The sequence below is a fragment of the Muntiacus reevesi genome, chromosome 18, assembly GCF_963930625.1.
Source record: "Muntiacus reevesi chromosome 18, mMunRee1.1, whole genome shotgun sequence".
Taxonomy (NCBI): Eukaryota; Metazoa; Chordata; class Mammalia; order Artiodactyla; family Cervidae; genus Muntiacus; species Muntiacus reevesi.
This window is the reverse complement of record NC_089266.1, coordinates 20,250,261-20,269,696: the sequence shown is the minus strand read 5'-3', so window position 1 is coordinate 20,269,696 and position 19,436 is coordinate 20,250,261. Positions and strand designations below refer to the sequence as shown.

Below are 19,436 nucleotides of genomic sequence, written 5' to 3'. Positions count from 1 at the left end.
AGATTGGTACTGGAATGTCAGCCCTCAATCAGACAAGAGGCACACTGAAGAAAGATGCTGGAAGAAGGGATGTGCATTATTTCCCATCTATCCTTAGGCAGGAGCAGGGCTGCAGCAGGAGAGGAGGAGGGTGGATGGCAGGAAGGACTGCCATCCTGCTCTCAAATCTCTGCCCTAACCCCCTCCCTTCCTCTTGAAGGTGACTCCTGCCTGCTGGGCCTCTTACTACAGAAATAGCCCTTTCCCTGAAGAATCAACCTAGATCTTGCCTTTCTTTCTCTTTCTTGTTAAAATGAGAACAGAAAATTTAGGCCTTCACAACTTGTCCCACCCACCTCATGCCTGCCTGAGCCCTACCCCTCAAAATCCTGGATCTCGGCCTGTCCCCAGCCCAGGGAGATGACCTAGGAGTCAGGATAGGATGGATGGGGTTTGAGCCTATTATGGGGTGGGAGCGGTGAGAAAGCCTCACATTCTTGATGGCTCTCAAATTTAGACTTTTGATGCTCTGTCCAAATAAAGGTTACATGAGAGCCATAAAGAGGGGTGTTTTAAAAAAAAAAAGCTTTTAACATTAGAAATATAGCACAAAGCAGATCAGTGGACGAGGAAGGGGAAGAGAAGATTACAATGAGAACAAGGAAATTTTGAGGGTGATGGCGATGTTCATTACCTTGATTGTGGAAGAACATACGTATGTTAAACTTATCAAATCATACACTATACATATGTACAGCAATATCAATTATACCTCACACATCTGTTTTTCAATTACCACACATTTTCTACACCCGTTTTCCACTTCTTTATTTTTAATTTATGGAGAATCTCAAAAAATAGCAGTGGCCTTGGCAAGGAAGGAATGTTGAAGGGAAACCGTGATGATGCCTAGTCAGGGTGGCCATTCTCCTGCCTGTTTCCACCCCCGTCTCCCCTGGTTCCATCCAGTGTATACGAAGGTGTCTATGTACCTGTGAGGATATCTGGGATGAGCTGTGGCTCTCGGGCTGCTTCCTCACTGTAGGAGTCGAGCCAGCCTGGGAGCCCAGGGTTCCTCTGTGGCTGGTTGGTCAGTAGGGAGTCAGGAATTGGTGACTCCGGTGGGAGGGGCTGGACCCAGGCTTTGCCCAGGAGATGGTGGCTGTTGTGGATTCTCTTGCCCCCTGCAGGCTGTGCTGGGCATTGCAGAACAAGGCAGTCAGTCCAGAGAGAGGCCCGCCAGGCCCTCTGCACATTGCACATAGTCAAAGTCAGGCACGGTGAAGGGCACGCGGGACCACTTCTTGGCCCGGACTCGCCCCTGTGGTGTCTCCAGCAGCATACTGCCAACTTTGAGCACCGGCAGCTTCACTGACTTGTAGATTATCTGCAGACCCCAGGCCTGGGGGGAGAGGAGAGAGATGGCCAGGTCTGAGTCTATCCTCAGACAGCTTCTTTTCTCTAGTTGGGGTCCACGCATGCTGCGCCTGTGTCTCCCACCTCAGCCTGAGAACTATCTCCTCCATCACACTGTGGTCTCCCTACCATAGTGGAGGAACTCCCCAGATTGGGAAGTCCTGGGGCAGGGTTGTCTCCTCCCTCCCAGGGAGGGAACCTGTTGGCAGAGACTGGGCCCCCTCTCTCAGACTGAGGACTTCTCAAGACTAGAGTGAAGGGTCACGGCCCCAGCACTTACCTCCCCACAGTTCCGGCAGCTAATGGCACCCCCAGGTCTCCAGTCCTTGAAGTCTCTGTCGATGACCACAGGCTGCTTTGAGACGTTGTAGTAGATCCTGGAAAGGAATGGGGGTGGCCACAGCCCTCACGGACCCCACTTCCCACCCCAACCCCAGGTCTCATGCCCTCCTGCCTGCGGAGCCTCCGCCTGGGCCTTGGGCCTTTCTGCCTGTCAAGAGGCAGAAAGACTTCCCAGGGCCGGGAAACCCCACCTTCCTTATGCTCTGCCTACGCTGCCTCCCCGGCATCCTCTTCTGCCCAAATTCAGGTCTCAGCACCTGGATGATTTTAACAGTCTCCCAACAGCTCCCCCTGCCCCAGCCTCCCATCCCATTCCATCCTTCTTCTCAACCCTATGTCATCCTGCTACCAACCGCCAAAGTGATCCTCTACAAATGTACATCTGACCCTGACATGCCCTTGCTCAAAAATCCCTCCCAGACTCCTCACTGCCTACAGGACAAAGGCTAAACTTTCAGGTCTGACCTCAAGGTCCTGCACAGGCCAGTCTGTGTTCCTCCAGAATCTCTTCCTTCACCACCTCTTTCACTCATATCAACGACAATTACTCCCATTGCATCGCCCCAACCTCCACACATATTCTAATCCAGTGCCTTTTTCAAGACAAGATGTAGTGGAAATGCTACCTCCTCAAGAAACTGTGAAGATCCGTGGCCTGGCACACAGCAGGTGCCTAATAAATAATGAATGGATGGAGGATAGGGGAAGGTCACCCTCTATGGTAGAAGACAAGGGGATGGCTTGGGGACAATTAGCCCCCTTCATGTCTTCAAAGTAGGTAGGACCAAGGGGCCAGTTTGTGGCCTCTCAGCATTTGGCATCCTGAATTCCAGCTCGTGCTCAATCACACAGTGGCTGTGGGGACTTGGGCAAGTCACTTAGCTTCTCTGGGCCTCTGTTTCCTCACCTGTAAAATGGGGTGATGATAAGACCTGTCTAATCAGGCTATTGTGAAAATGCACACTTAGTAGTTGTTAAAATGCTCTTTAACCTCCCAAACGCTCAAAGCACTGTCTAGATGGGAGGGATTCTTCATCCCCCATTATACCCCTTCCTCTCTCCCCTCTTCCCATGCCGACATCCCCTTCCACAGTTCTTACGAGAAGTTGGGGTTCACATTGACGTGGTGGGTACCCTCCACCTTCCGGAGGTCACTCCCATAGCCCACGGACACCATGCAGTTGATGCAGAGGAGCTGCACCTGCTCCGCCAGGAACTTGCGCTGCTGACTCTCTCTCTGGGCTGCCTGGACTGCCCGCTTGATCAACGCTGCCCGCTGCAAATCCCGGATCTGAGATGGGAGTGGACACCGGGCATGGCTGAGACTGGAGAGACCTGACCCCAGGAATGCTTCCAGGGGGGCAAAGGGTTCCCAAAGACCTCAGATCATTAGCAGCCAAAGGGACTTCTTCAACCATTCCTGGAGCTGTTAGAAGCAGCTCTGTGGCAAAAAATATGGGCATGGGACAACTATGGGAGGGAAGGAAGCTTTCTTGCTGAATCTTTACCCCTAATTTGGAGGATTTTGTGCAAAGTGGCTTCATTTAATCTAACGTGCTTAATCACTCAGTTGTGTCCGACTCTTTGCGACCTCATGGACTGTAGCCCACCAGGCTCCTCTGTCCCTGGGCATTCTCCAGGCAAGAATACTGGAGTGGGTTGCCATGCCCTCCTCCAGGGGATCTTCCCAACCCAGGAATTGAACCAGGGTCTCCTACATTGCAGGCGGATTCTTTACCAGCCGAGCCAACAGGGAATCTAACATGGGGCATCATGAATAATTATGCAAGGACAACAGAAGTAAACAGGGACCATCCTGAACAAGCCTGGACACTGGTGATCCTACCTCAGGGGAACTCATTTCAGTCTTGGCTCTGGGCTTATTTTGTGGATGTGTCTATTTGTTTCCCCGTTCCTGGTTCCAGAAGGGAGTCCCCTGGTGACTCAGATGATAAAGAATCTGCCTGCAATGCAGGAGACCTGGGTTCAATCCTTGGGTCAGGAAGATCCCTTGGAGAAGGGAATCTTCACTACGCACCACAGTGTTCTTGCCTGGAGAATATCATGCACAGAGAAGTCTGGCAGACTACAGTCAGTGGGGTCCCAAGAATTGGACACAATTGGGCACCTACACTCCCACACTCCACTACACTAGTTCCAGAAGGGCTGTAAGGCAGCTCTCACAGATGCACAAAGTATTTGGTGATAAGGGTAAATTCAAAGCCCTGGATAAGGCCTGCTCCCAAGGCATTTTGGAGAACAGCCACTGCCTTCCCTGGCAGCCCTACCCCCAGCCTCTACCTTTCCCAGGTGGGCCAGGTTAGCCCCCAGAGGAACGGGGACCCAGGGAGTGTATGTGCGAGTGGCCAGAGACCTTCCAGGCAGAGTGTCTTCAGTCTCCGTCCCCGCAGGGTACTCAGGCTGCCCACAAACCTTGGCCTGGTACTCGGCCTGGTCCATCGCCTGCACAGCTGCCACCGCCCGTTCCATCAGAGTCTCCAGCGCCTCATTCGTCAGCTCCCGCCGCAGCTCCCGACTGCCTTGGGCTGCCACAAACGAGTACGTGCTTTGGCTGGCCCGGGCCCGGCCCCTTGCCTGGGAAAAGAGAAAACAGAGGGGCCTAAGTGGGGCTGGGGTCCCCCACACAGCATCCTTTGAGGGCTGGTTGGGGGAGGGCTGCTTTGAGCACCTGGACCATGGAGATCTCATTGGTCAGGAGCCCATAGCGCACCACCACATTACACTGGGGGATGTCCAGCCCCTCCTCTGCCACACTCGTGGCCACCAGGAGGTTCAGGGTACCATTCCGGAACTTCTGGATTACTTCCTGCTGGTCCCGCTGGGATGGTGGGGTGGGGGAAGAGAAAGAAGATGGTAAATGACATAGGTTCAGTCCAACCAAACTGCTAGCTCAGCCTCTCCTGGTTTGGCCCTTTTACTAACAACCTTGGTCTCTTTCCTGAGGAACTTTGAATTCCCACTTCAACCTTGAAGTATCCCCCAGGACCTTGCTCATCTTCCAAGGTAACCATCTAAACTCTGTCTCCCTTCAGTTTAGTCACTCAGTCGTGTCCGACTCTTTGAGACCCCATGGACTGCAGCACGCCAAACCTTCCTGTCCATCACCAACTCCCAGAGCTTGCTCAAACTCATGTCCATTGAGTCGGTGAAGCCATCCAACCTTCTCATTCTCTGTCGTCGCCTTCTCCCGTCTTCAATCCTTCCCAGCATCAGGGTCTTTGCAAATGAGTCAGTTCTTCACATCAGGTGGCCACAGTATTGGAGTTTCAGCTTCAGCATCAGTCCTTCCAATGGATACTCAGTACTGATTTCCTTTAGGATAAACTGTCTCCCTTAGGAGTCTCCAAAGGTCCCTGCCCCTCTACTCTAGGAGCTCTCAGGACCTATTCTTTTCACACAAGGGATCCCAGGCCTCTGACTCTCTGTTCTGAGGACATCACTCACCTGTCCCCATAGATTCCCCAAGCCTCTGCATCTCTTCCCCCAGAGACCTCCAGACTTGAGGAACCTTCAGCATTAGGGAACTCAGGGTCTCCGTCTCTGCCCCAGCTCTCTGCCCTCTCCCTAGAGATAATCAGTCTCCCATTGCTCAGTGAAGACTCTGTCCCCTTCTTTTCTGCCCGAGGGAACTCCCCCACCCTCAGCTCCTCCCCCCAGAGCCCACACCTGTGTCATCTGGATCAGCTGAGTCTTCTGGTTGTTGTTCCCAGCCCCAATCAACACCTGGGGCCGGATGTCCACTGTCTGCAGGCCTGGCTGCTGCTGGAGCCACAGCAGGAGGGAGTGAGCACTCTGGCGGGTTCGGGTGAAGATGATGCCCCGGGGGCTGTCAGGGCTCCTGAACTGCTTCAGCAGGATCGCTTCCAGCACCTCCAGTTTCGGGTTCTCCGGGCTGCTAGTTGCCAGGTGGGTCAGCTCATTCTCATGGTCTGCCAGAAAAGCCCAAAACAGAGGCCTGGAGGTGGGCAAGGCATGGCTGGGGTGTGGGATTCATAGGGATAACATCACAGGAGTACAGGGTTGGGGGGGGGGGGGTGTGCCTGAGGATATATGCTCCTGCCTAATTCCCCTGAACAGCACCAAAAGCACATTTAAGGATACCCTGTGCCTGCCCTGGTGGCTTCCCGGATGGCACAGACAGTAAAGAATCTGCATGCAATGCAGGCGATCCAGGTTCAATCCCTGGGTCAGGAAGATCCCCTGAAGAAGGGAATGGCAACCCACTACACTATTCTTGCCTGGAGAATCCCATGGATGAAAAAGCCTGGTGGGTTACAGTCCATGGGGTCGCAAAGAGTTGGACACAACGGAGCGACCACACTTAGTAACCAATCTGGAGTCTCGGCAGAACTGGGGCTGGCCTCCAGCTCAGCTCTTTCCTTGTCACCCTGGCTCCTCTCTGCCTGCCCAGGCTTGAGGCCAGACAGCCTTACATTAGGGCCTTACAGTGCAGAATCCTTTGTTCACATACCTCATCCAGCACCCCTCTTCAGCCCAGCTACCCAGATGCCCCTTGGTCTTTTCATGCTAACCTTTGCTCCCTGGGATTGACTCAACCTCAGGGTCTTTTCAGAAGGATCCTTGCCTTCCAGCCTGTGCTGAGGCCTCTTACATTTCGCCCTCTGATCACCCCACTTTTCCAGTTTAAAGGAACCACACATCCCAAACTTTCAAGGACCATTCCCAATTAAATGTTTTTTAAAAAAATCTTTGTCATAAACATGAATTAGTTTTTACACCCACCCAAACCTTCACAAACGAGGGCATATTACCTTTTGTCATATCCTCGACCTTGACTTTGGGTTAGAAAATTAGGGCCCCAGTACCCTCATTAGCACTTTACCCACCCATGTTGGGACCTGTGCCCTGACTGGCCTCTGACCTCTAGTTCAGCTGCAAGCCTCACCATCAAACAGCGCCAGCAGCCAGCGCTCGGCATGCAGGATCTGGGTCTTAGTGGCGCGCTCCCTGTTGTAGAAATCTCGCAGCGTGTCGAGGGCATCCACCGCGCGGACCGTGTCGTGGATAAGCAGCGCGTCGTTGTACCGACGCAGGTGAAGCGCGTACACCCGCCGATCCAGGAGCCCCGCCTCAGCCGCTGTGGGAGGGTCGGGTTCGTAGGATCTGAGTGGCCACGCCCCTGCAGGGTCAACTTCCGCCTAGGCTCCGCCCCCAGAAAGGCTCCGCCCAGGCTGGCCCCACCCCGGATCGCCCCCACCTCCCAGCCCTCCCCTAGGGCGCCGCACCCCCCGCCCCGGTCACCATCGTGGCTCAGTTCCACCACTTGCTGCTCGTAGGTTTGCGTGCCGAAGTCCCGTCTCAACTCGGGCATCTCCAGGTGGTCGTGGATTTGGTCCATGAGCTTCTTCAGCATGTCACCAAATGGGTCCTGGGCGAGAAGAGTGAGGATGTGAGGGGATTTTCAAACACATGGAGGGAATGGGCACCTAGTGGGGAAGCTGATCTCTGGGTGAAGCTGCGTTGCTACTGCAGGCATATCCGAGCTACAGCCCCAGAGGGAGCCCGGCTGGGGTGTGGAGGAGTCTTGGTTGGAGGTAGGAGTCAGCGTCCTGCCCCCCACTCCTGCTCTGTCTGCACCCCTGACCTCTGGCTTGAGCACAGTGATGTCTGTCTAGTCCTGTCCAGCCCCATCAGAGCAGACCCCAGACAGTGTCTGCACCACAGGAGAGAGCTTGGAACAGCCTCAGGACAAAGTGCCCAGCTTTGCAGTTTGCAAACCGTGCCCAGGGTTTTGAGATTCCCCCATGGTGGCATCTGAGTCTAAACAAACAGCAGGCTGAGGGCATGGGCTGTATCTGCCCCGTTTCATGGAAAGGAGAAATGGAGTTTGAGACAAAAGCAAATAACCAAGAACCACATAGCTGGTGAGGGTGGAGTCAGAACTCAACCCCAGGTGTCCTAACTTGACACCAAACCCCACCCCTGGCCCCGGCTTTCCCCCCACGTACCTGGGTGTGCCTGTAGCAGAGGTCATACTGTTTGCAGGGCTGGTGGCTGTGCTCCTGGAGCTGGGGGCGATAGTCCTGGGGTGACATGATGCGCCATGTGTCCAGGTTGGCACAGAGCTGGGGCAACAGAGAGGGGTTCACTGGAATGGGGGGGATTGTGGGGACAATGGGCAGAGCTTTGGGGCAGGGTGGGCTGAGGCAGGACCATCAGGAATGGGGATTCATATATTCAACCAATATCTTGTAGACTGCCATGGTGGTCCAGTGATTAAGAACCCACTAGCCAATGCAACGTACTTGGGTTCCATCCCTGGTCCAGGAAGATTCCACATGTCTCAGGGCAACTGAGCCCTTGCATCACAACTACTGAGCCTGCGCTGTAGAGCCCACGAGCCACAACTACTGAACCCACGAACCTAGAGCCTGTGCTTCGGAAAAAGAGAAGCCACTGCAATGAGAAATCAGAATACCACACTAAGAGTTGCCCCCACTCTCTGCATCAGGAGGAAGCCTGTGCACAGCAAGGAAGACCCAATGCAGCCAACAATAAATAAGTAAATTTTAAAAACAAAACAAAAACAAATAGCTATTGCCCCTGTTGTATGCCCAGTGCTGTTCTAGTTACTGGGGACATACAGCATCTTACATTGGAGTTGGGGAGACCGATGATAAACGAGTAAAGAGTAACAGAATGAGAGTAATTCAAGTAGTGTTAACTAATTCTGAAAAAAATCAAATTGGTATGGAACAGTGCAGGGATGATCAGGGAAAACTCTGAAGAGATGACATTTAAGCTGTTCCCTGAATGATGAGAAAGAACCGACAGGTGAAATGCAGGATAAAGACACTCAGGGCAGAAGAAGTGGCAGATGCCAAAGATCCTGAGATGAGGACAAGCCTGACGTGCTCACGATACAGACAGAAGGTCAGAATAGTGGGAGTTGGGCGGGGGGCGGCAGGGAGGAGAAGGTGCAGGAAATGAGGGTGGGAGGTAGGCAGGGGCTCGAGCATGTGGGACCTTATAAGCCAGAGTGGACTTGGGAGATTATTCTAAGCGCGAGGCTAGTGCTTAGGTGAGGAAGGGGCCCCAACCCTCCCCCCCAGGGGCAGCCTGGGGAGAGCTGATGGGCATGGTTTAGGGCAGGGTGGGTGGGTCACAGGGGCCAAGCTGACCTGCAGGACATGGTCAATGGCCCCCTCAAGCGTGGAGGCGCCGCCAGTGCCTGGGGAGGCGGTGAGACCCAGCACCTGTGGCAGCGGCTGGGTCCTCTGGAGTTTAAGCTCCAGGTATCGGCTCAGGATGATGTTGTAGACGGTGTCTTTGTGCGTGTGGTGACACTCATCCACCACCAGCAGTGAGAAGGCTGAGGGCACACAGGGAAGGTTATGACCTGAGTTTCCACAGCCCTTCTTCCCATAAGCTTGGTTTTGCACAGTCCTCACAGCTCATCTGAGAACTCCTCCCTCCCTTCACAGCCTGCACCTGGGCCCCAGAGAACGGGCCACGTAGGGACAATTTACCTCCATCTACAGATTAGTAAACTAAGGCTCAGCTGGGGCAAGGGACCTGCCCGAGATCCTGCACTCTAGCCAGATCTGTTTCTACTGGGGTGTATGCCGGGGTTTGGTGAATGGGGAATTCCTCACTCTATAAAGTGTCCCGTTACGACAACAGGAGCCCTGGGGTCCCCGAGGCAGGGTGCCTCGGGCGTACCCTGTCCCCCTGCCCACAGCCCTCACCATTGAGCTCCACATGCTCCTCCTCTTCTGGGCTGGCCAGCGCCTTCTGCAGCAGCTCAGCCGTGCAGATGAGCAGGTCGTGCCTCCGGGCGACGTGGCCGAAGCCAGCTCGTGGCCCCATGTTCCCGCTCAGGGTTGTGATGGTCCAGCGTCTGTCCAGCGTGCGGCTGAACTCCTCACAATGCTGGCTCACCAGGTGCACCTGTGGGTGGGGAATGAGACGGGAGAGGAAGCTAGATGAGGGCCTGGGGGATGGGCGTGGGGCAGGGTGGACCCCTCGGGACAGAGCTGGGTTCTGGAATGGGAAGAGACAGGGAACTTCGAGTCGGTCACAGCCGCTTTGGAGTTCTGGAGGCTCCTGAGAGGTTACCTGAGGAATTGAGAAGCCACAGTGAGGGGAGGGCAGGACACTCACCCTGTTGACCAATACAACCACCTTAGCTCCGTCCACGGTCTCTAGATGCCTCTTGGCCACATAAGCAGCTGCCCTGGTCTTCCCAGAGCCTGTGGGCAGCCATATGATGATATTCTTGCCCTCCAGGGCGGGCATGATCACCTCCCACTGGTAGGGTCGCAGCTCCATTCTGGAAATGGCAGGGAGCTCAGACCCAAAGACCCTCCTGGCTCCCTCCCAGGTCCAGCCCCTGTCAGAGCCACTCCCCCTTCCTGGCCAGCTCCATCTGGTGTGGGGAGCTCACTTGCTCGTGTGGGGCCAGGGGTGGGGAGTGGGGGGGAACTCCCTCCCGCTCGAGGGAGAAGGGGGCAGGGCAGAGTTGGGCCTCCCAGGAACCTGAACTGGGTGGGAGATCACACCAGCCCCAGCTATGCTGACAGCGTCTTGTCTCACCGGCAGCCTTGCCGGCTCAGCCCAAATGCTGCTGGGCTCTGCAGAGAAGGAAATAGAAACTGAAACTGGGGGGAGGAGCCAGCCCAGCAGAGATCAACCTAGGAATCTCCCTTCCCTGCCCTTCAGGAAAATCAATCATATGCTTCAGGGGGCCCAGGGTGGTGGGGTGGGGCGGGGTGAGGGTGGGCAGTGAAGGGGAGAGCAATGCTGCTGACCCACATGGGACAGCAGCCTGGGTCCTGCTCAGCCCCTCCCCCAGGAGCAGCCAGCAGGGAGAAGTGGGGGGGCGGGGCGCAGCCTGGCGGGTCCCATCACCCCTTGGGGTGCAGGACAGGAACCAGACAGCCCCGAGCCTTGCTGGGAAGGGCAGCCCCAGCTTGCAGGGGATATTGGCAGAACAGAGTCAGCAGGGGATTTTACTGAGGAAACCATCACACAGACGAAACAAAATCAAAACTTTATTGTTCCCTCCGAGGGATTAATGCCAGGAAATGAATGGTCCCCATGCCCCCTATCCCTAGGGGACAAACAGAACAGTGCAGGGTGAGGCATGGCCCCTTCAAGTCCAGCTTGAGCTCCCAAGCCCTGATGCCCCCTCACTCAAGCTAAAACTGGTGATCCAGCCCTTGAGGAACCAGTGATCTGAGCAAGTCCCAGGACTCCAAAGCTGTATCGCTTGTGGGGTGTGTGTGTGTGTGTGTGGGGAGGGGGGATCAGATCAGGACAGGAGGAGGGGGCCACCAGGGCGGGACAGCGTTTATCCTCTGGCCACCAGCCACGCTTAGAGGCTCCCAGACCAGGGAGACCCATTTCCAAATTCAGACATGATGAAGGGTGGGACAGAGCTGCAGCCTTGGGGGTGCCTCGGGGCCCAGAAAGGGCTGCAGGATCAGGGGCTGGAGAGCCCCAGGTTGGAGTGTCTCAGACAGAGGGGGACCTGGGCACAGGGGCAGCCCAGGGATGAGATCAGAACCCGAGGGGGAGACATTCCACGTTGAGGCCGAGGTCCAAGGCTGGACTACTTGTCAATGAGCCCACCCTCCTTGAGCTTGAAGTAGAAGAACTTCTCCAGGGCGCTGGCGCAGCGGCAGTACTCGCTGTCCGGGGGGTTGTACTCGCGGCAGTTGGCAATGACCCGCTGCAGGTCGGCCACAAAGAGCTTCCGGGTCACGTAGTAGCGGCTGCGCAGCCTCTCTGTCATGGTCTTCAGGTCTGGGCAGCAAGAGAGAAGGGCACGCCTTTGAGAGGCTGCCCGACCATGGGGGGCCGGGGCTGGGGCAGGTGTGGGAGGAAGAAGCTGGAAGGAAGGGTCCTCACCGATGGGGAAGCGGATGACCTCGTAGTAGTCTGGGGCCTCCGACTTCTTCACGGGCTCCATGAAAGGCCAGGCACTGGGGTGGGACTGCAGAGGACAGTCAAGCTGGGGCCAGATCCAACATGCCCCTGCCCATCTCGGGACTGCCACCCCCCCCCTCACCCTTGGTCAGAAGACCACAGCCTTTGGCACAGGGACCCCCAGAAGAGAGCCTGGTCTCCCCACCTTGATCTGGGCCAGCAGGTTTTTGAGGGTTGTGTAGAGCTGGTCGGGGTCCTTCAACTCCTTCCTGGAGTGAGACAGGACAAGTCTTAGGCTCCTGGGCCCTCTGCTGCCCCTGCCCCCACTGTCCGCCCCCTCCATACAACACTCACCCTTTCTCCTTCCCCAGCGGCTTCCAGCCTGTCTCTCCTGCAAAGTGGGAGAACACCCCTAAGAATGCCTATCTACACCGTGAGCAGCGCACCCCCTCCCGTGCCAAGACCCCTGCTCACGAATGCCAGGGACACTCTCCACAGGGATCTGCCGCACACCCTCCTTGAAGCAGCTGAGCCCGGGGTAGACCTTTCGGATCTGGGCCTGTTTGCGCTCAATCAGCTTCTTGATGATCTGAGGGAAGGAAGGGTCTGAGGGGCCAACCTGGCTCCAGCAATCACCCTCTCTGGCCACAGGCAGGGAGGGCTCCCCCACTTGCCCCTCGAGGCAGCGCAAGAATCAAGACCCTGGCCAGCTCCACTTCATGTGTGCACAAGCAGGTATATACGCGGTCTACACCCACACACGTGTTCACTCAGGTGCATGTTCATGGAAAGTCCCATGGAGACATGAACGTGAGCACACGCACCTCCTTCTGCTTCTTGATGATGTGGGACAGCTCCGTGTAGGGGATTCGAGGGTTCAGCTCACACTCCATCAGTGTCGCACCCTCGTAGTCCTTGATGTACCCCAAGTAGCGGCTCTTGGGCACCTTGATGTCTTTGGAGAAGCCCTAGGGAGTGGAGAGTTACCACCAACCCATCAGCAAGGCTTTTCCAGCTTGAATCTGTCCCTGGAACGTTTCCAGGCTGGTGGCCCCTCCTGACTCACCCTCACCCCCTGCATCCTGCCCCAAGAACTTCCCAGTTCTCCCAGCTGCCTGGGAGAACCCTCTTCTTCCCTGGGGCAGCAGCAGGAGAAAGAAAGCCAGGCGTGAAGGACTTCCCCACAGGTGCTGGATGGAACAGGGGACATGAAGTCCACCCACACCAGAGGCGAGACAGAATGACCCCTGACCCCGGCCAGTGGGCAAACACAGGGTGAGGGGAGGGTCACCTGCTTCTTGAAGTAGCCGATGGCGTACTCGTCGGCGTAGGTGAGGAAGTAGAGGATGTTGTGCTTGATGTGATACTCCTTCAGGTGGTTCATCAGGTGAGTGCCATAGCCCTGCAGGGGAGGGGCGCAGAGCTCATCAGATGGGAGGAGGCAGGCCTACACTAGAGAGGTCTCAGAAGGGTGGGGAGCGGAGGGCAGGGACAGGAGGGAGCCGGCTGGAAAGGAGGTGGGGACAGCCAGGGGATCCAAGTCAGGTAGGAGGAAAGGCGAGCAGCAGAGGAAGGGGCGCTTATGGGGAGAAGAGCGAAGGGCGCTGGGTTTCTAAGCGCTTACTCCAGGCCTGGCGCGATGCTTGGTTCTTTACAGAGCAATCCGCAAGTTAACCCATGAAACAGCTATCATTACCTCCATCTTACAGAAGAGAAAACTGAAACTCAGCTATGTCAGGAAATACGTCCAGGTCAGGGGACCAGCCATGGCAGGGAGAGCCTGGATCTAAACCCAACCAGGAAGCTGTGGTCCACAGGCCACTAGTTCCCTGTCCCTGGGCCTCAGAACTGGAGGAAAGGGGAGAGGGGATCACAAGGGCCCCCCTCATCATGACATCTGAATCCCAAAGAGACACCCTGTCTTCCACAAACGTTAGGACCAGAGGCACCAAGCAGATCTGGGTTATGGAAAATGGGACAATCATGGAATCCTCTGGGGGTCCAGTGGTTAAGATACCTTGCTTTCACGGCTAAGGGCGTGGGTTTGCTTCTAGTTGGGGAACTAAGACCTGGCAAGCCTCACAGTGCCACCAAAAAATAAAATTAAAAAATAAAGTAGCCATATCATTTTAAAAAATAGATAAGACAAACCGGGGACCCTACTAGTCAGCCTGTTGTGACAAGATAGAAGACAGGACGACCACCCAGAGCGGGACTGTTGTAAAAATGATCAACTCTCCAATGCATGTACATGTTCTTGTGATGAAGGAAACAGATCCATTTAAAAGTGTTACTATAAATCTGAAAAGTTCTCATCACAAAGAAAAAAGCATTTTTTCTCTGCTCCTTTCATTTTGTACCTATAGGAGATGATGGATGTTCACTGTGGTTGTTTCATGATGTATACAAGTCAAAGCATCAGGCTGTATACCCTAAACTTACACAGTCCTACATGTCAGTTACATCTTGGTGAAACTAGCAGAAAACATGGGTTACTGATTCTTGGGCGCCCTGTGTTGACAGGTGTTTTCTTAATTCAGTTGTCAAATTACAGCTGCCACCTTGTGGGGATGTGAGGAAGTGTCGGGCCATTAAAAGAAGGGTTGGGGGCAGCTGTGTCACTATCATGCTGCTCTGACCTGGTCCAGACTCAGAAGCAGGGGGTGGGATGGAGCTGGGACCAGAAGCTCCCTGACTTCTACCCACACTGAGGGCAAGCACAGACTCACCTTGACCTGTTCATTGGAGGTGACAGCGCAGAAGACAATCTCTGTGAAGCCCTGGGTGGGAAACATGCGGAAGCAAATCCCACCAATGACCCGCCCGTCCTTGATCAAGGCCAGAGTCTTGTGCTTCCTGAGGGGAGAGGGCTCAGGTCACAGGCCTTACCTGTCCCCCAAATGTGCCCCAGGAACCCAACACCCCGGAGGCCTGAGCTGCACACAGTGCTGGGAACTAAGGAGCAAGAATTCCCAGGGGAAGGAGGAAGAGGCCCAGGGAGCAGTTGGGGGAGGCTGGGAAGGGGGTGCTGGGGTGGCCTGGGCTCAGGCTCTCCCAGGGACCTACGGGTCAAAGACGAGGCGGGCGATGTACTCCTTGGGCATTCGCGGTAGCTGGTGGGAGAAGACGTTCTGCAGCCCCACCAGCCACAGCAACACCCGGCGGTTGGCCTTGGGTGTGAGCGAGTTGCCGATGACATGGAATTCGATGATGCCTCGGCGCTCTTCCAGGCGAGCAGTCTCGTCCCGGGCAGCGTTGGCCGACAGCAGGCTCGTCTGGGCACCAGAGGAGGGAGTGGTGAGCCAGGGTCTCGGGCGGTGAGCCCCCGCCCAATGGGTTGGTAAGCTGGGCTGCCCACCTCGGGCCCTAGCATGGCAGCGGGATCGGTGATGGTGAGCATGACCTCATTAACTAGCTCCATGGGGATGTCCCCCATCACACGGAGCCGCTTGGCGTCCTCCAGGGTCAGGTTCTCTGGGAGCTTCCTCTTCTCACCTGCTGAGAGGGTTGGCAAGGTCTCCCAGGCACAGCGAGAGAGGCTGGGCGGGGGGCGGGGAGGGCGGGTCGGTGACGGCTGGAGGTCAGGGGTCAAGTACCCACCTGGCATGGGCTCAGCACCTCCGGAATCCAGGCTCAAGGAGCTGTTGCTGCTCCCACCCATGGTGGGGCTGAAGATGGGGGCGCTGGGAACAACTGCAGCGCTGACCGTAGCTGAGGGTGAAAGATGAAACAATCGGGATGGAGGTCAAAAGTAGGGTGTGTCCCGCAAAGAGAGCCTGGCTCTCCCACTCCTGTCGAGCCCTCCTGCACTGCCCCCCTGCTACCAGTCGCAGCCCCTCCTCCCCGGGCGGCGCTGAGCTCAGCCAAGCGGCCAAACAGACAGCCTGCTGCGTGCAGCGCGTACCTGGCCGGGGCACCAGTTGGGTTCCCTCTGAGGGCGGCATGGTGAAGCCCGACTCCCAGATTGGAGAGTTTGCCCCATAGATCTCCTCCTCCAGCATGGACAGAAATCTGTGGGGAGGGTACAAACGGTCCCACAACTCTGTCCTCCGACCGAGGGAGCAGCCTGGGCCAGACACGGGAGGGACTGGAGGCTGCCCTCAGGGACCTGGGAGACAAAGACAGCCTCTGTGCTCTGAGAGCCCCTCACTGAAGATAGGAAGACGAGGTGATTCAGAAGAGACCAGAGGCCCAGTATGCCATGGTGAGGAGTACAGGGGGACAAGGTCTGAAATGATGCCATCCTGTGCTGTGCGCCAGGCAGGGTACCCAGTCACCCTGGGCCTCTGTATCAAAATGTGACTCCACCCTCTCCTGCTGCCTCTTTCTCCTGGGAGCAGGAGGAGCACAGGAGGGTCTGGAGTAGTCAGGAGAGGCTTCGTGAACGGGGGGGAGGGAGAGAGAGAGAGAGAGAGAGAGAGAGAGAGAGAGAGAGAGAGAGAGAGAGAGTGTGTGTGTGTGTGTGTGTGTGTGTGTGTGTGTGTGTGTGTGGTGTGGGGTGTGTGTGTGGGGGTGTGTGTGTGTGTGTGTGAGGGGTGTGGGGGGGGTATGTGTGTGTGTGTGGGTGTGGGTGTGATGTGTGTGGGTGTGGTGTAGTGTGGTGTGTGTGTGTATGTGTGTGTGTGTGTGGTGTGGTATTATGTGTGATGTGGTGTGTGTGTGTGGAGAGGCTTCCTGAACAGGGTAGGGGGGTATGTGTGTGTGTGTAGTGTGGGGTGTGTGTGTGTGTGTATGTATGTGGTGTGATGTGGTATATGTGTGATGTGGTGTGTGTGTGTGTGGAGAGGCTTCCTGAACAGGGTAGGGGGGTGTATGTGTGTGTGGTGTGGCATGTGTGTGGTGTGGTGTGTGTGTATATGTGGGTTGTGTGTGTGTGTTGCTCTGTCGAGTCCAACTCTGTGCAACCCCATACACTGTAGCCTGCCAGGCTCCTCTGTCCATGGAGTTTTCCAGGCAAGGATACTGGAGTGGGTTGCCGTGCCCTCCTCCAGGGGATCTTCCTGACCCAGGCATTGAACCCCATCTCTTATATCTCCTGCACTAGCAGGCGGATTCGTTACCACTGCACCACCTGGAAAGCTGTGGATATCTGTGAACCATAGATAAAATGAAAAGACAGTGTGGCAAAACAGAGAAAAATCTTACAGAAAGGACTAGAACAGGGGTGGAAAGTGGTTTCTCTTCAAGTGTAAGCTCTGGTTTCTTGGAATGCTACGGTGAGACAGGTTCTGAGCTGTGTCCATGCCCCACGGGAAACAGGCAGTCATGTCTACCAGGTGGGCGGGCCGGGGCAGCACTAGCACTCGGGCCGTATACCTGCCATCCCCACAAACAGGCAAAGAGCCAGTGAATTACACCTGGGCTGTGGGCAAGCCTCCCAGGTAGAGGTCCAGATCCCAGAAGGTTCGTGGAGGGAGAAGAGGGACCAATCCAGGAAGCCCTCCTGGAAAAAGGGGACAACAGGGAGGAGGTGAGCGTGGTGCAAGGTCCTGATGGGCCAGAACGAGCCTTACTTGGGGAAGTGGGTGAGGATGAGGGTCCTCTTCTCGGGCACCAGCTTGTCCTTCTCTACCCGGAACTTCTCTAGCAGCTGTCGCCGGGTAACGGTGAAGATGGAACGGAGAAGGCTGCGCCCAAAAACGTGAGTGGTCTCATACCGGGGGAGGCTATCGCAGCTCTGGGGCACGTGGCAGTAGCAGAGCCATCTGCAAGAGCAGGAGGTGGTAAGGGAGAGCAGAAACCAAGTTCAGGCTGAGCCTACAAGCCTGCCCCCATGCCATCCCTGGCTGAACCTACCTGGTGTAATTGACCTTGTAGGTAGCCACATCCTCGGCCTGAGACCTCTGCCGAAATTGGGCGGGCGTCTCAAGCTTCCAGTAGTTAAGGCAGAGCAGGAACATCTTTGAGAGCTCGAACATCGTCTGCCGCTCCCGGGGAGCCAGGTGACTAAACTTGTACTGCACAAAGTTTAGCACTCCCTGGCAGGGAGGGGAAGGGAAAAAACAGGAGGGAAGGTGTGAGCAGCTAGCATGGCCTTCTTATCCAAAAGTAACGTGCTTCCTGAGGGTGGGCGGCTCTCTGGGGCTTTCGCCCTGGAGCTGTAAGGAGAGATTATACCGCCTCCCACCTCCATACCCACCCTGAGGTTAGCACAAAGCATCCTCCTTTCTCTGAATCTCTCCCCTGTTCTCAGGGCAGGAGGGGGGGGGCCAGCAGATAACACAGGCTCCCCGATCCTCCAAGATGCCCTCAACCTCTTACCACCTTCCTCATCCCACCTGCTCAATATTAGGCTTCTCAAATGGGGGGCTGCCCAGGGACCCCTCCACCACAGGCCGGGTCATCTGCAGGATGCATTTCCGCAGGAGCTGCAGGAAGAGGGAGGGGTAGAGATCAGTGGAGCACAGAGCTACAGACCTTCCCAGCCTCCCTTTCACCCACTCACACTCTCATTTGAAGGAAGCTCACCTTGAAGAGGTAGAAATAGACCTGCTTGGTGTCCGTGTCCTCCTCCTTGTGAACAGACATGAACAGATTCTCCACATCCACCACCATCCCCAGCAGCCGGTTAATCTCATCCTCCGACACATTCTCCAGGTGGGACACGTGGTCGGCTGTAAGAATAAGTGATAGTTGGGAAAAACTAACAGAAAAAAATCAACAGGACTTCCTCCTCCTCATTATTGCCAGCCAAGACACATCCTCAGTCCCTCTGACCAGTGTGACCGGGCAATGAGACTGACTGCTCCTATGTCAGCCCTGGGGGGCCTCTTGTCTCTTTTGGTGGCAGGTTTCCTTTCTGCTTCCTTGGGGCATACACACTCCCAGCCCAATTCCTCCTTAGGAGGCATCTTCTGTCTTTCAGAGATGAAACTGTGTGGTCCTGTCCAAGCAGGACGCAGCACCTCCACCTCCCCAATCCCAGTTCCACGGGTACTACGTGCCTTACCCAAAGGGTGCTCACAGCTGCGGCACAGCTCGCTCAGGTTCGCCGCTGGCTGCTGCAGGTCCATGCGGGGTGCAGTGGGGGGCTTGGGGTTTTTCCAGCCATTACACTTGCAGGTTTCATTGGCCTGGAAGCAGAAATATCAATCAATAAGCGTGTACCCCGGGGAAGAGTAGCCGCTCCCTAGTCACAGCTTTGCCCCCATTCCCACCCAAGCCCTAGGATGCCCCAAGCCCCGCCCCCTATTACCCCAGGCCCCGCCCCCACCTTGCAAGCCGAGAAGACCCCTAGCTTCTCAAGCTTCTTGGCGCGCGGCAGCCCCCGGACTTGCGCCTTCCTTTGGCTGGCGCGCTGCTGCTGGCTCAGGCCAGGTCGAGCCGGATCACCCCCGCTCCCGGTACCCCCACTTCCTACCCCGGGCCCCCCAGTCCCTGTGCTCCCGGCTGGGGCTGTAGCTGGGGCAGGGGCTGGTGCCGGAGTAGGAGCCGGAGTCGGGGCCGAAGCTGGGCTGAGGGTAGGAGTCGGAGTTGGGGCAGGGGCTGGGGACTGAAGCGGACGGGGCTGCGCGGCAGGGGCCGGGGTAGAGGCCTGGGAAGGTTCCGCCATGGCCTCCCCCGAAGCGGAGCGCGGCGCAGCGCGGCGCTCCCAGCCCTAGGGCCGCATGGGCAACCGGCGTTCAATGCGCAGGCGTCGCTGCGCCAGAGCATGATGGGAGTTGTAGTGTTTCACGGTTACTTTCGTCGCCTCCAGGTTCCAGACTTTTCTGTCCTGTCTCTCGATCCCAGACAGCCAAATGAGGCTTGAGCCAGCACCCCATATTGACTCCTCCTCATTTGTAATC

The 19,436-nt window shown here is 56.2% G+C and overlaps 2 protein-coding genes across 4 annotated transcripts; both read right to left on the bottom strand.

The window, feature by feature from the left end:
* Positions 1–1,063: 1,063 nt before the first annotated feature.
* On the bottom strand, positions 1,064–10,348 carry DHX58 (DExH-box helicase 58). 2 transcript variants are annotated; one of them, XM_065909241.1, is made up of 13 exons: positions 10,315–10,348; positions 9,883–10,051; positions 9,468–9,669; positions 8,901–9,091; positions 7,728–7,844; positions 7,021–7,147; positions 6,665–6,856; positions 5,425–5,687; positions 4,427–4,576; positions 4,171–4,332; positions 2,838–3,028; positions 1,676–1,772; positions 1,064–1,381 (listed from the first exon to the last, which is right to left on the bottom strand). In XM_065909241.1, exons 2-13 carry the CDS (start codon positions 10,048–10,050, stop codon positions 1,199–1,201), a joined length of 2,043 nt encoding a protein of 680 aa, XP_065765313.1. In that variant the 5' UTR covers position 10,051; positions 10,315–10,348; the 3' UTR covers positions 1,064–1,198. The 2 variants fall into 2 exon arrangements, with proteins under 2 accessions (XP_065765313.1, XP_065765312.1); XM_065909240.1 differs by having other exon boundaries at positions 10,258–10,332.
* A 435-nt stretch (positions 10,349–10,783) lies between these two features.
* On the bottom strand, positions 10,784–19,252 carry KAT2A (lysine acetyltransferase 2A). 2 transcript variants are annotated; one of them, XM_065910531.1, is made up of 18 exons: positions 18,863–19,252; positions 18,599–18,722; positions 18,118–18,263; positions 17,928–18,017; positions 17,446–17,627; positions 17,163–17,354; positions 15,554–15,660; positions 15,250–15,360; positions 15,008–15,147; positions 14,716–14,924; positions 14,379–14,505; positions 12,941–13,051; positions 12,474–12,617; positions 12,124–12,238; positions 12,004–12,040; positions 11,855–11,918; positions 11,632–11,716; positions 10,784–11,526 (listed from the first exon to the last, which is right to left on the bottom strand). In XM_065910531.1, the coding sequence occupies exons 1-18, from the start codon at positions 19,199–19,201 to the stop codon at positions 11,333–11,335; spliced, it is 2,517 nt and encodes an 838-aa protein (XP_065766603.1). In that variant the 5' UTR covers positions 19,202–19,252; the 3' UTR covers positions 10,784–11,332. The 2 variants fall into 2 exon arrangements, with proteins under 2 accessions (XP_065766603.1, XP_065766604.1); XM_065910532.1 differs by having other exon boundaries at positions 15,008–15,144.
* Between the last annotated feature and the right edge of the window lie 184 nt (positions 19,253–19,436).

Excerpts from the sequence above, each read along its gene's own strand:
- DHX58 (XM_065909241.1), bottom strand. The coding sequence starts at position 10,050 with ATGGAGCTGCGACCCTACCAGTGGGAGGTGATCATGCCCGCCCTGGAG. Across the intron at positions 7,845-8,900 it reads CCATTGACCATGTCCTGCAG|CTCTGTGCCAACCTGGACAC; the intron begins GTCAGCTTGGCC and ends CTGTTGCCCCAG. Across the intron at positions 1,773-2,837 it reads AATGTGAACCCCAACTTCTC|GATCTACTACAACGTCTCAA; the intron begins GTAAGAACTGTG and ends ATTCCTTTCCAG.
- KAT2A (XM_065910531.1), bottom strand. The coding sequence starts at position 19,201 with ATGGCGGAACCTTCCCAGGCCTCTACCCCGGCCCCTGCCGCGCAGCCC. Across the intron at positions 18,018-18,117 it reads TCTATTTCTACCTCTTCAAG|CTCCTGCGGAAATGCATCCT; the intron begins GTGAGCTTCCTT and ends CTCTTCCTGCAG. Across the intron at positions 15,361-15,553 it reads CCAACTGGTGCCCCGGCCAG|CTACGGTCAGCGCTGCAGTT; the intron begins GTACGCGCTGCA and ends TTTCACCCTCAG.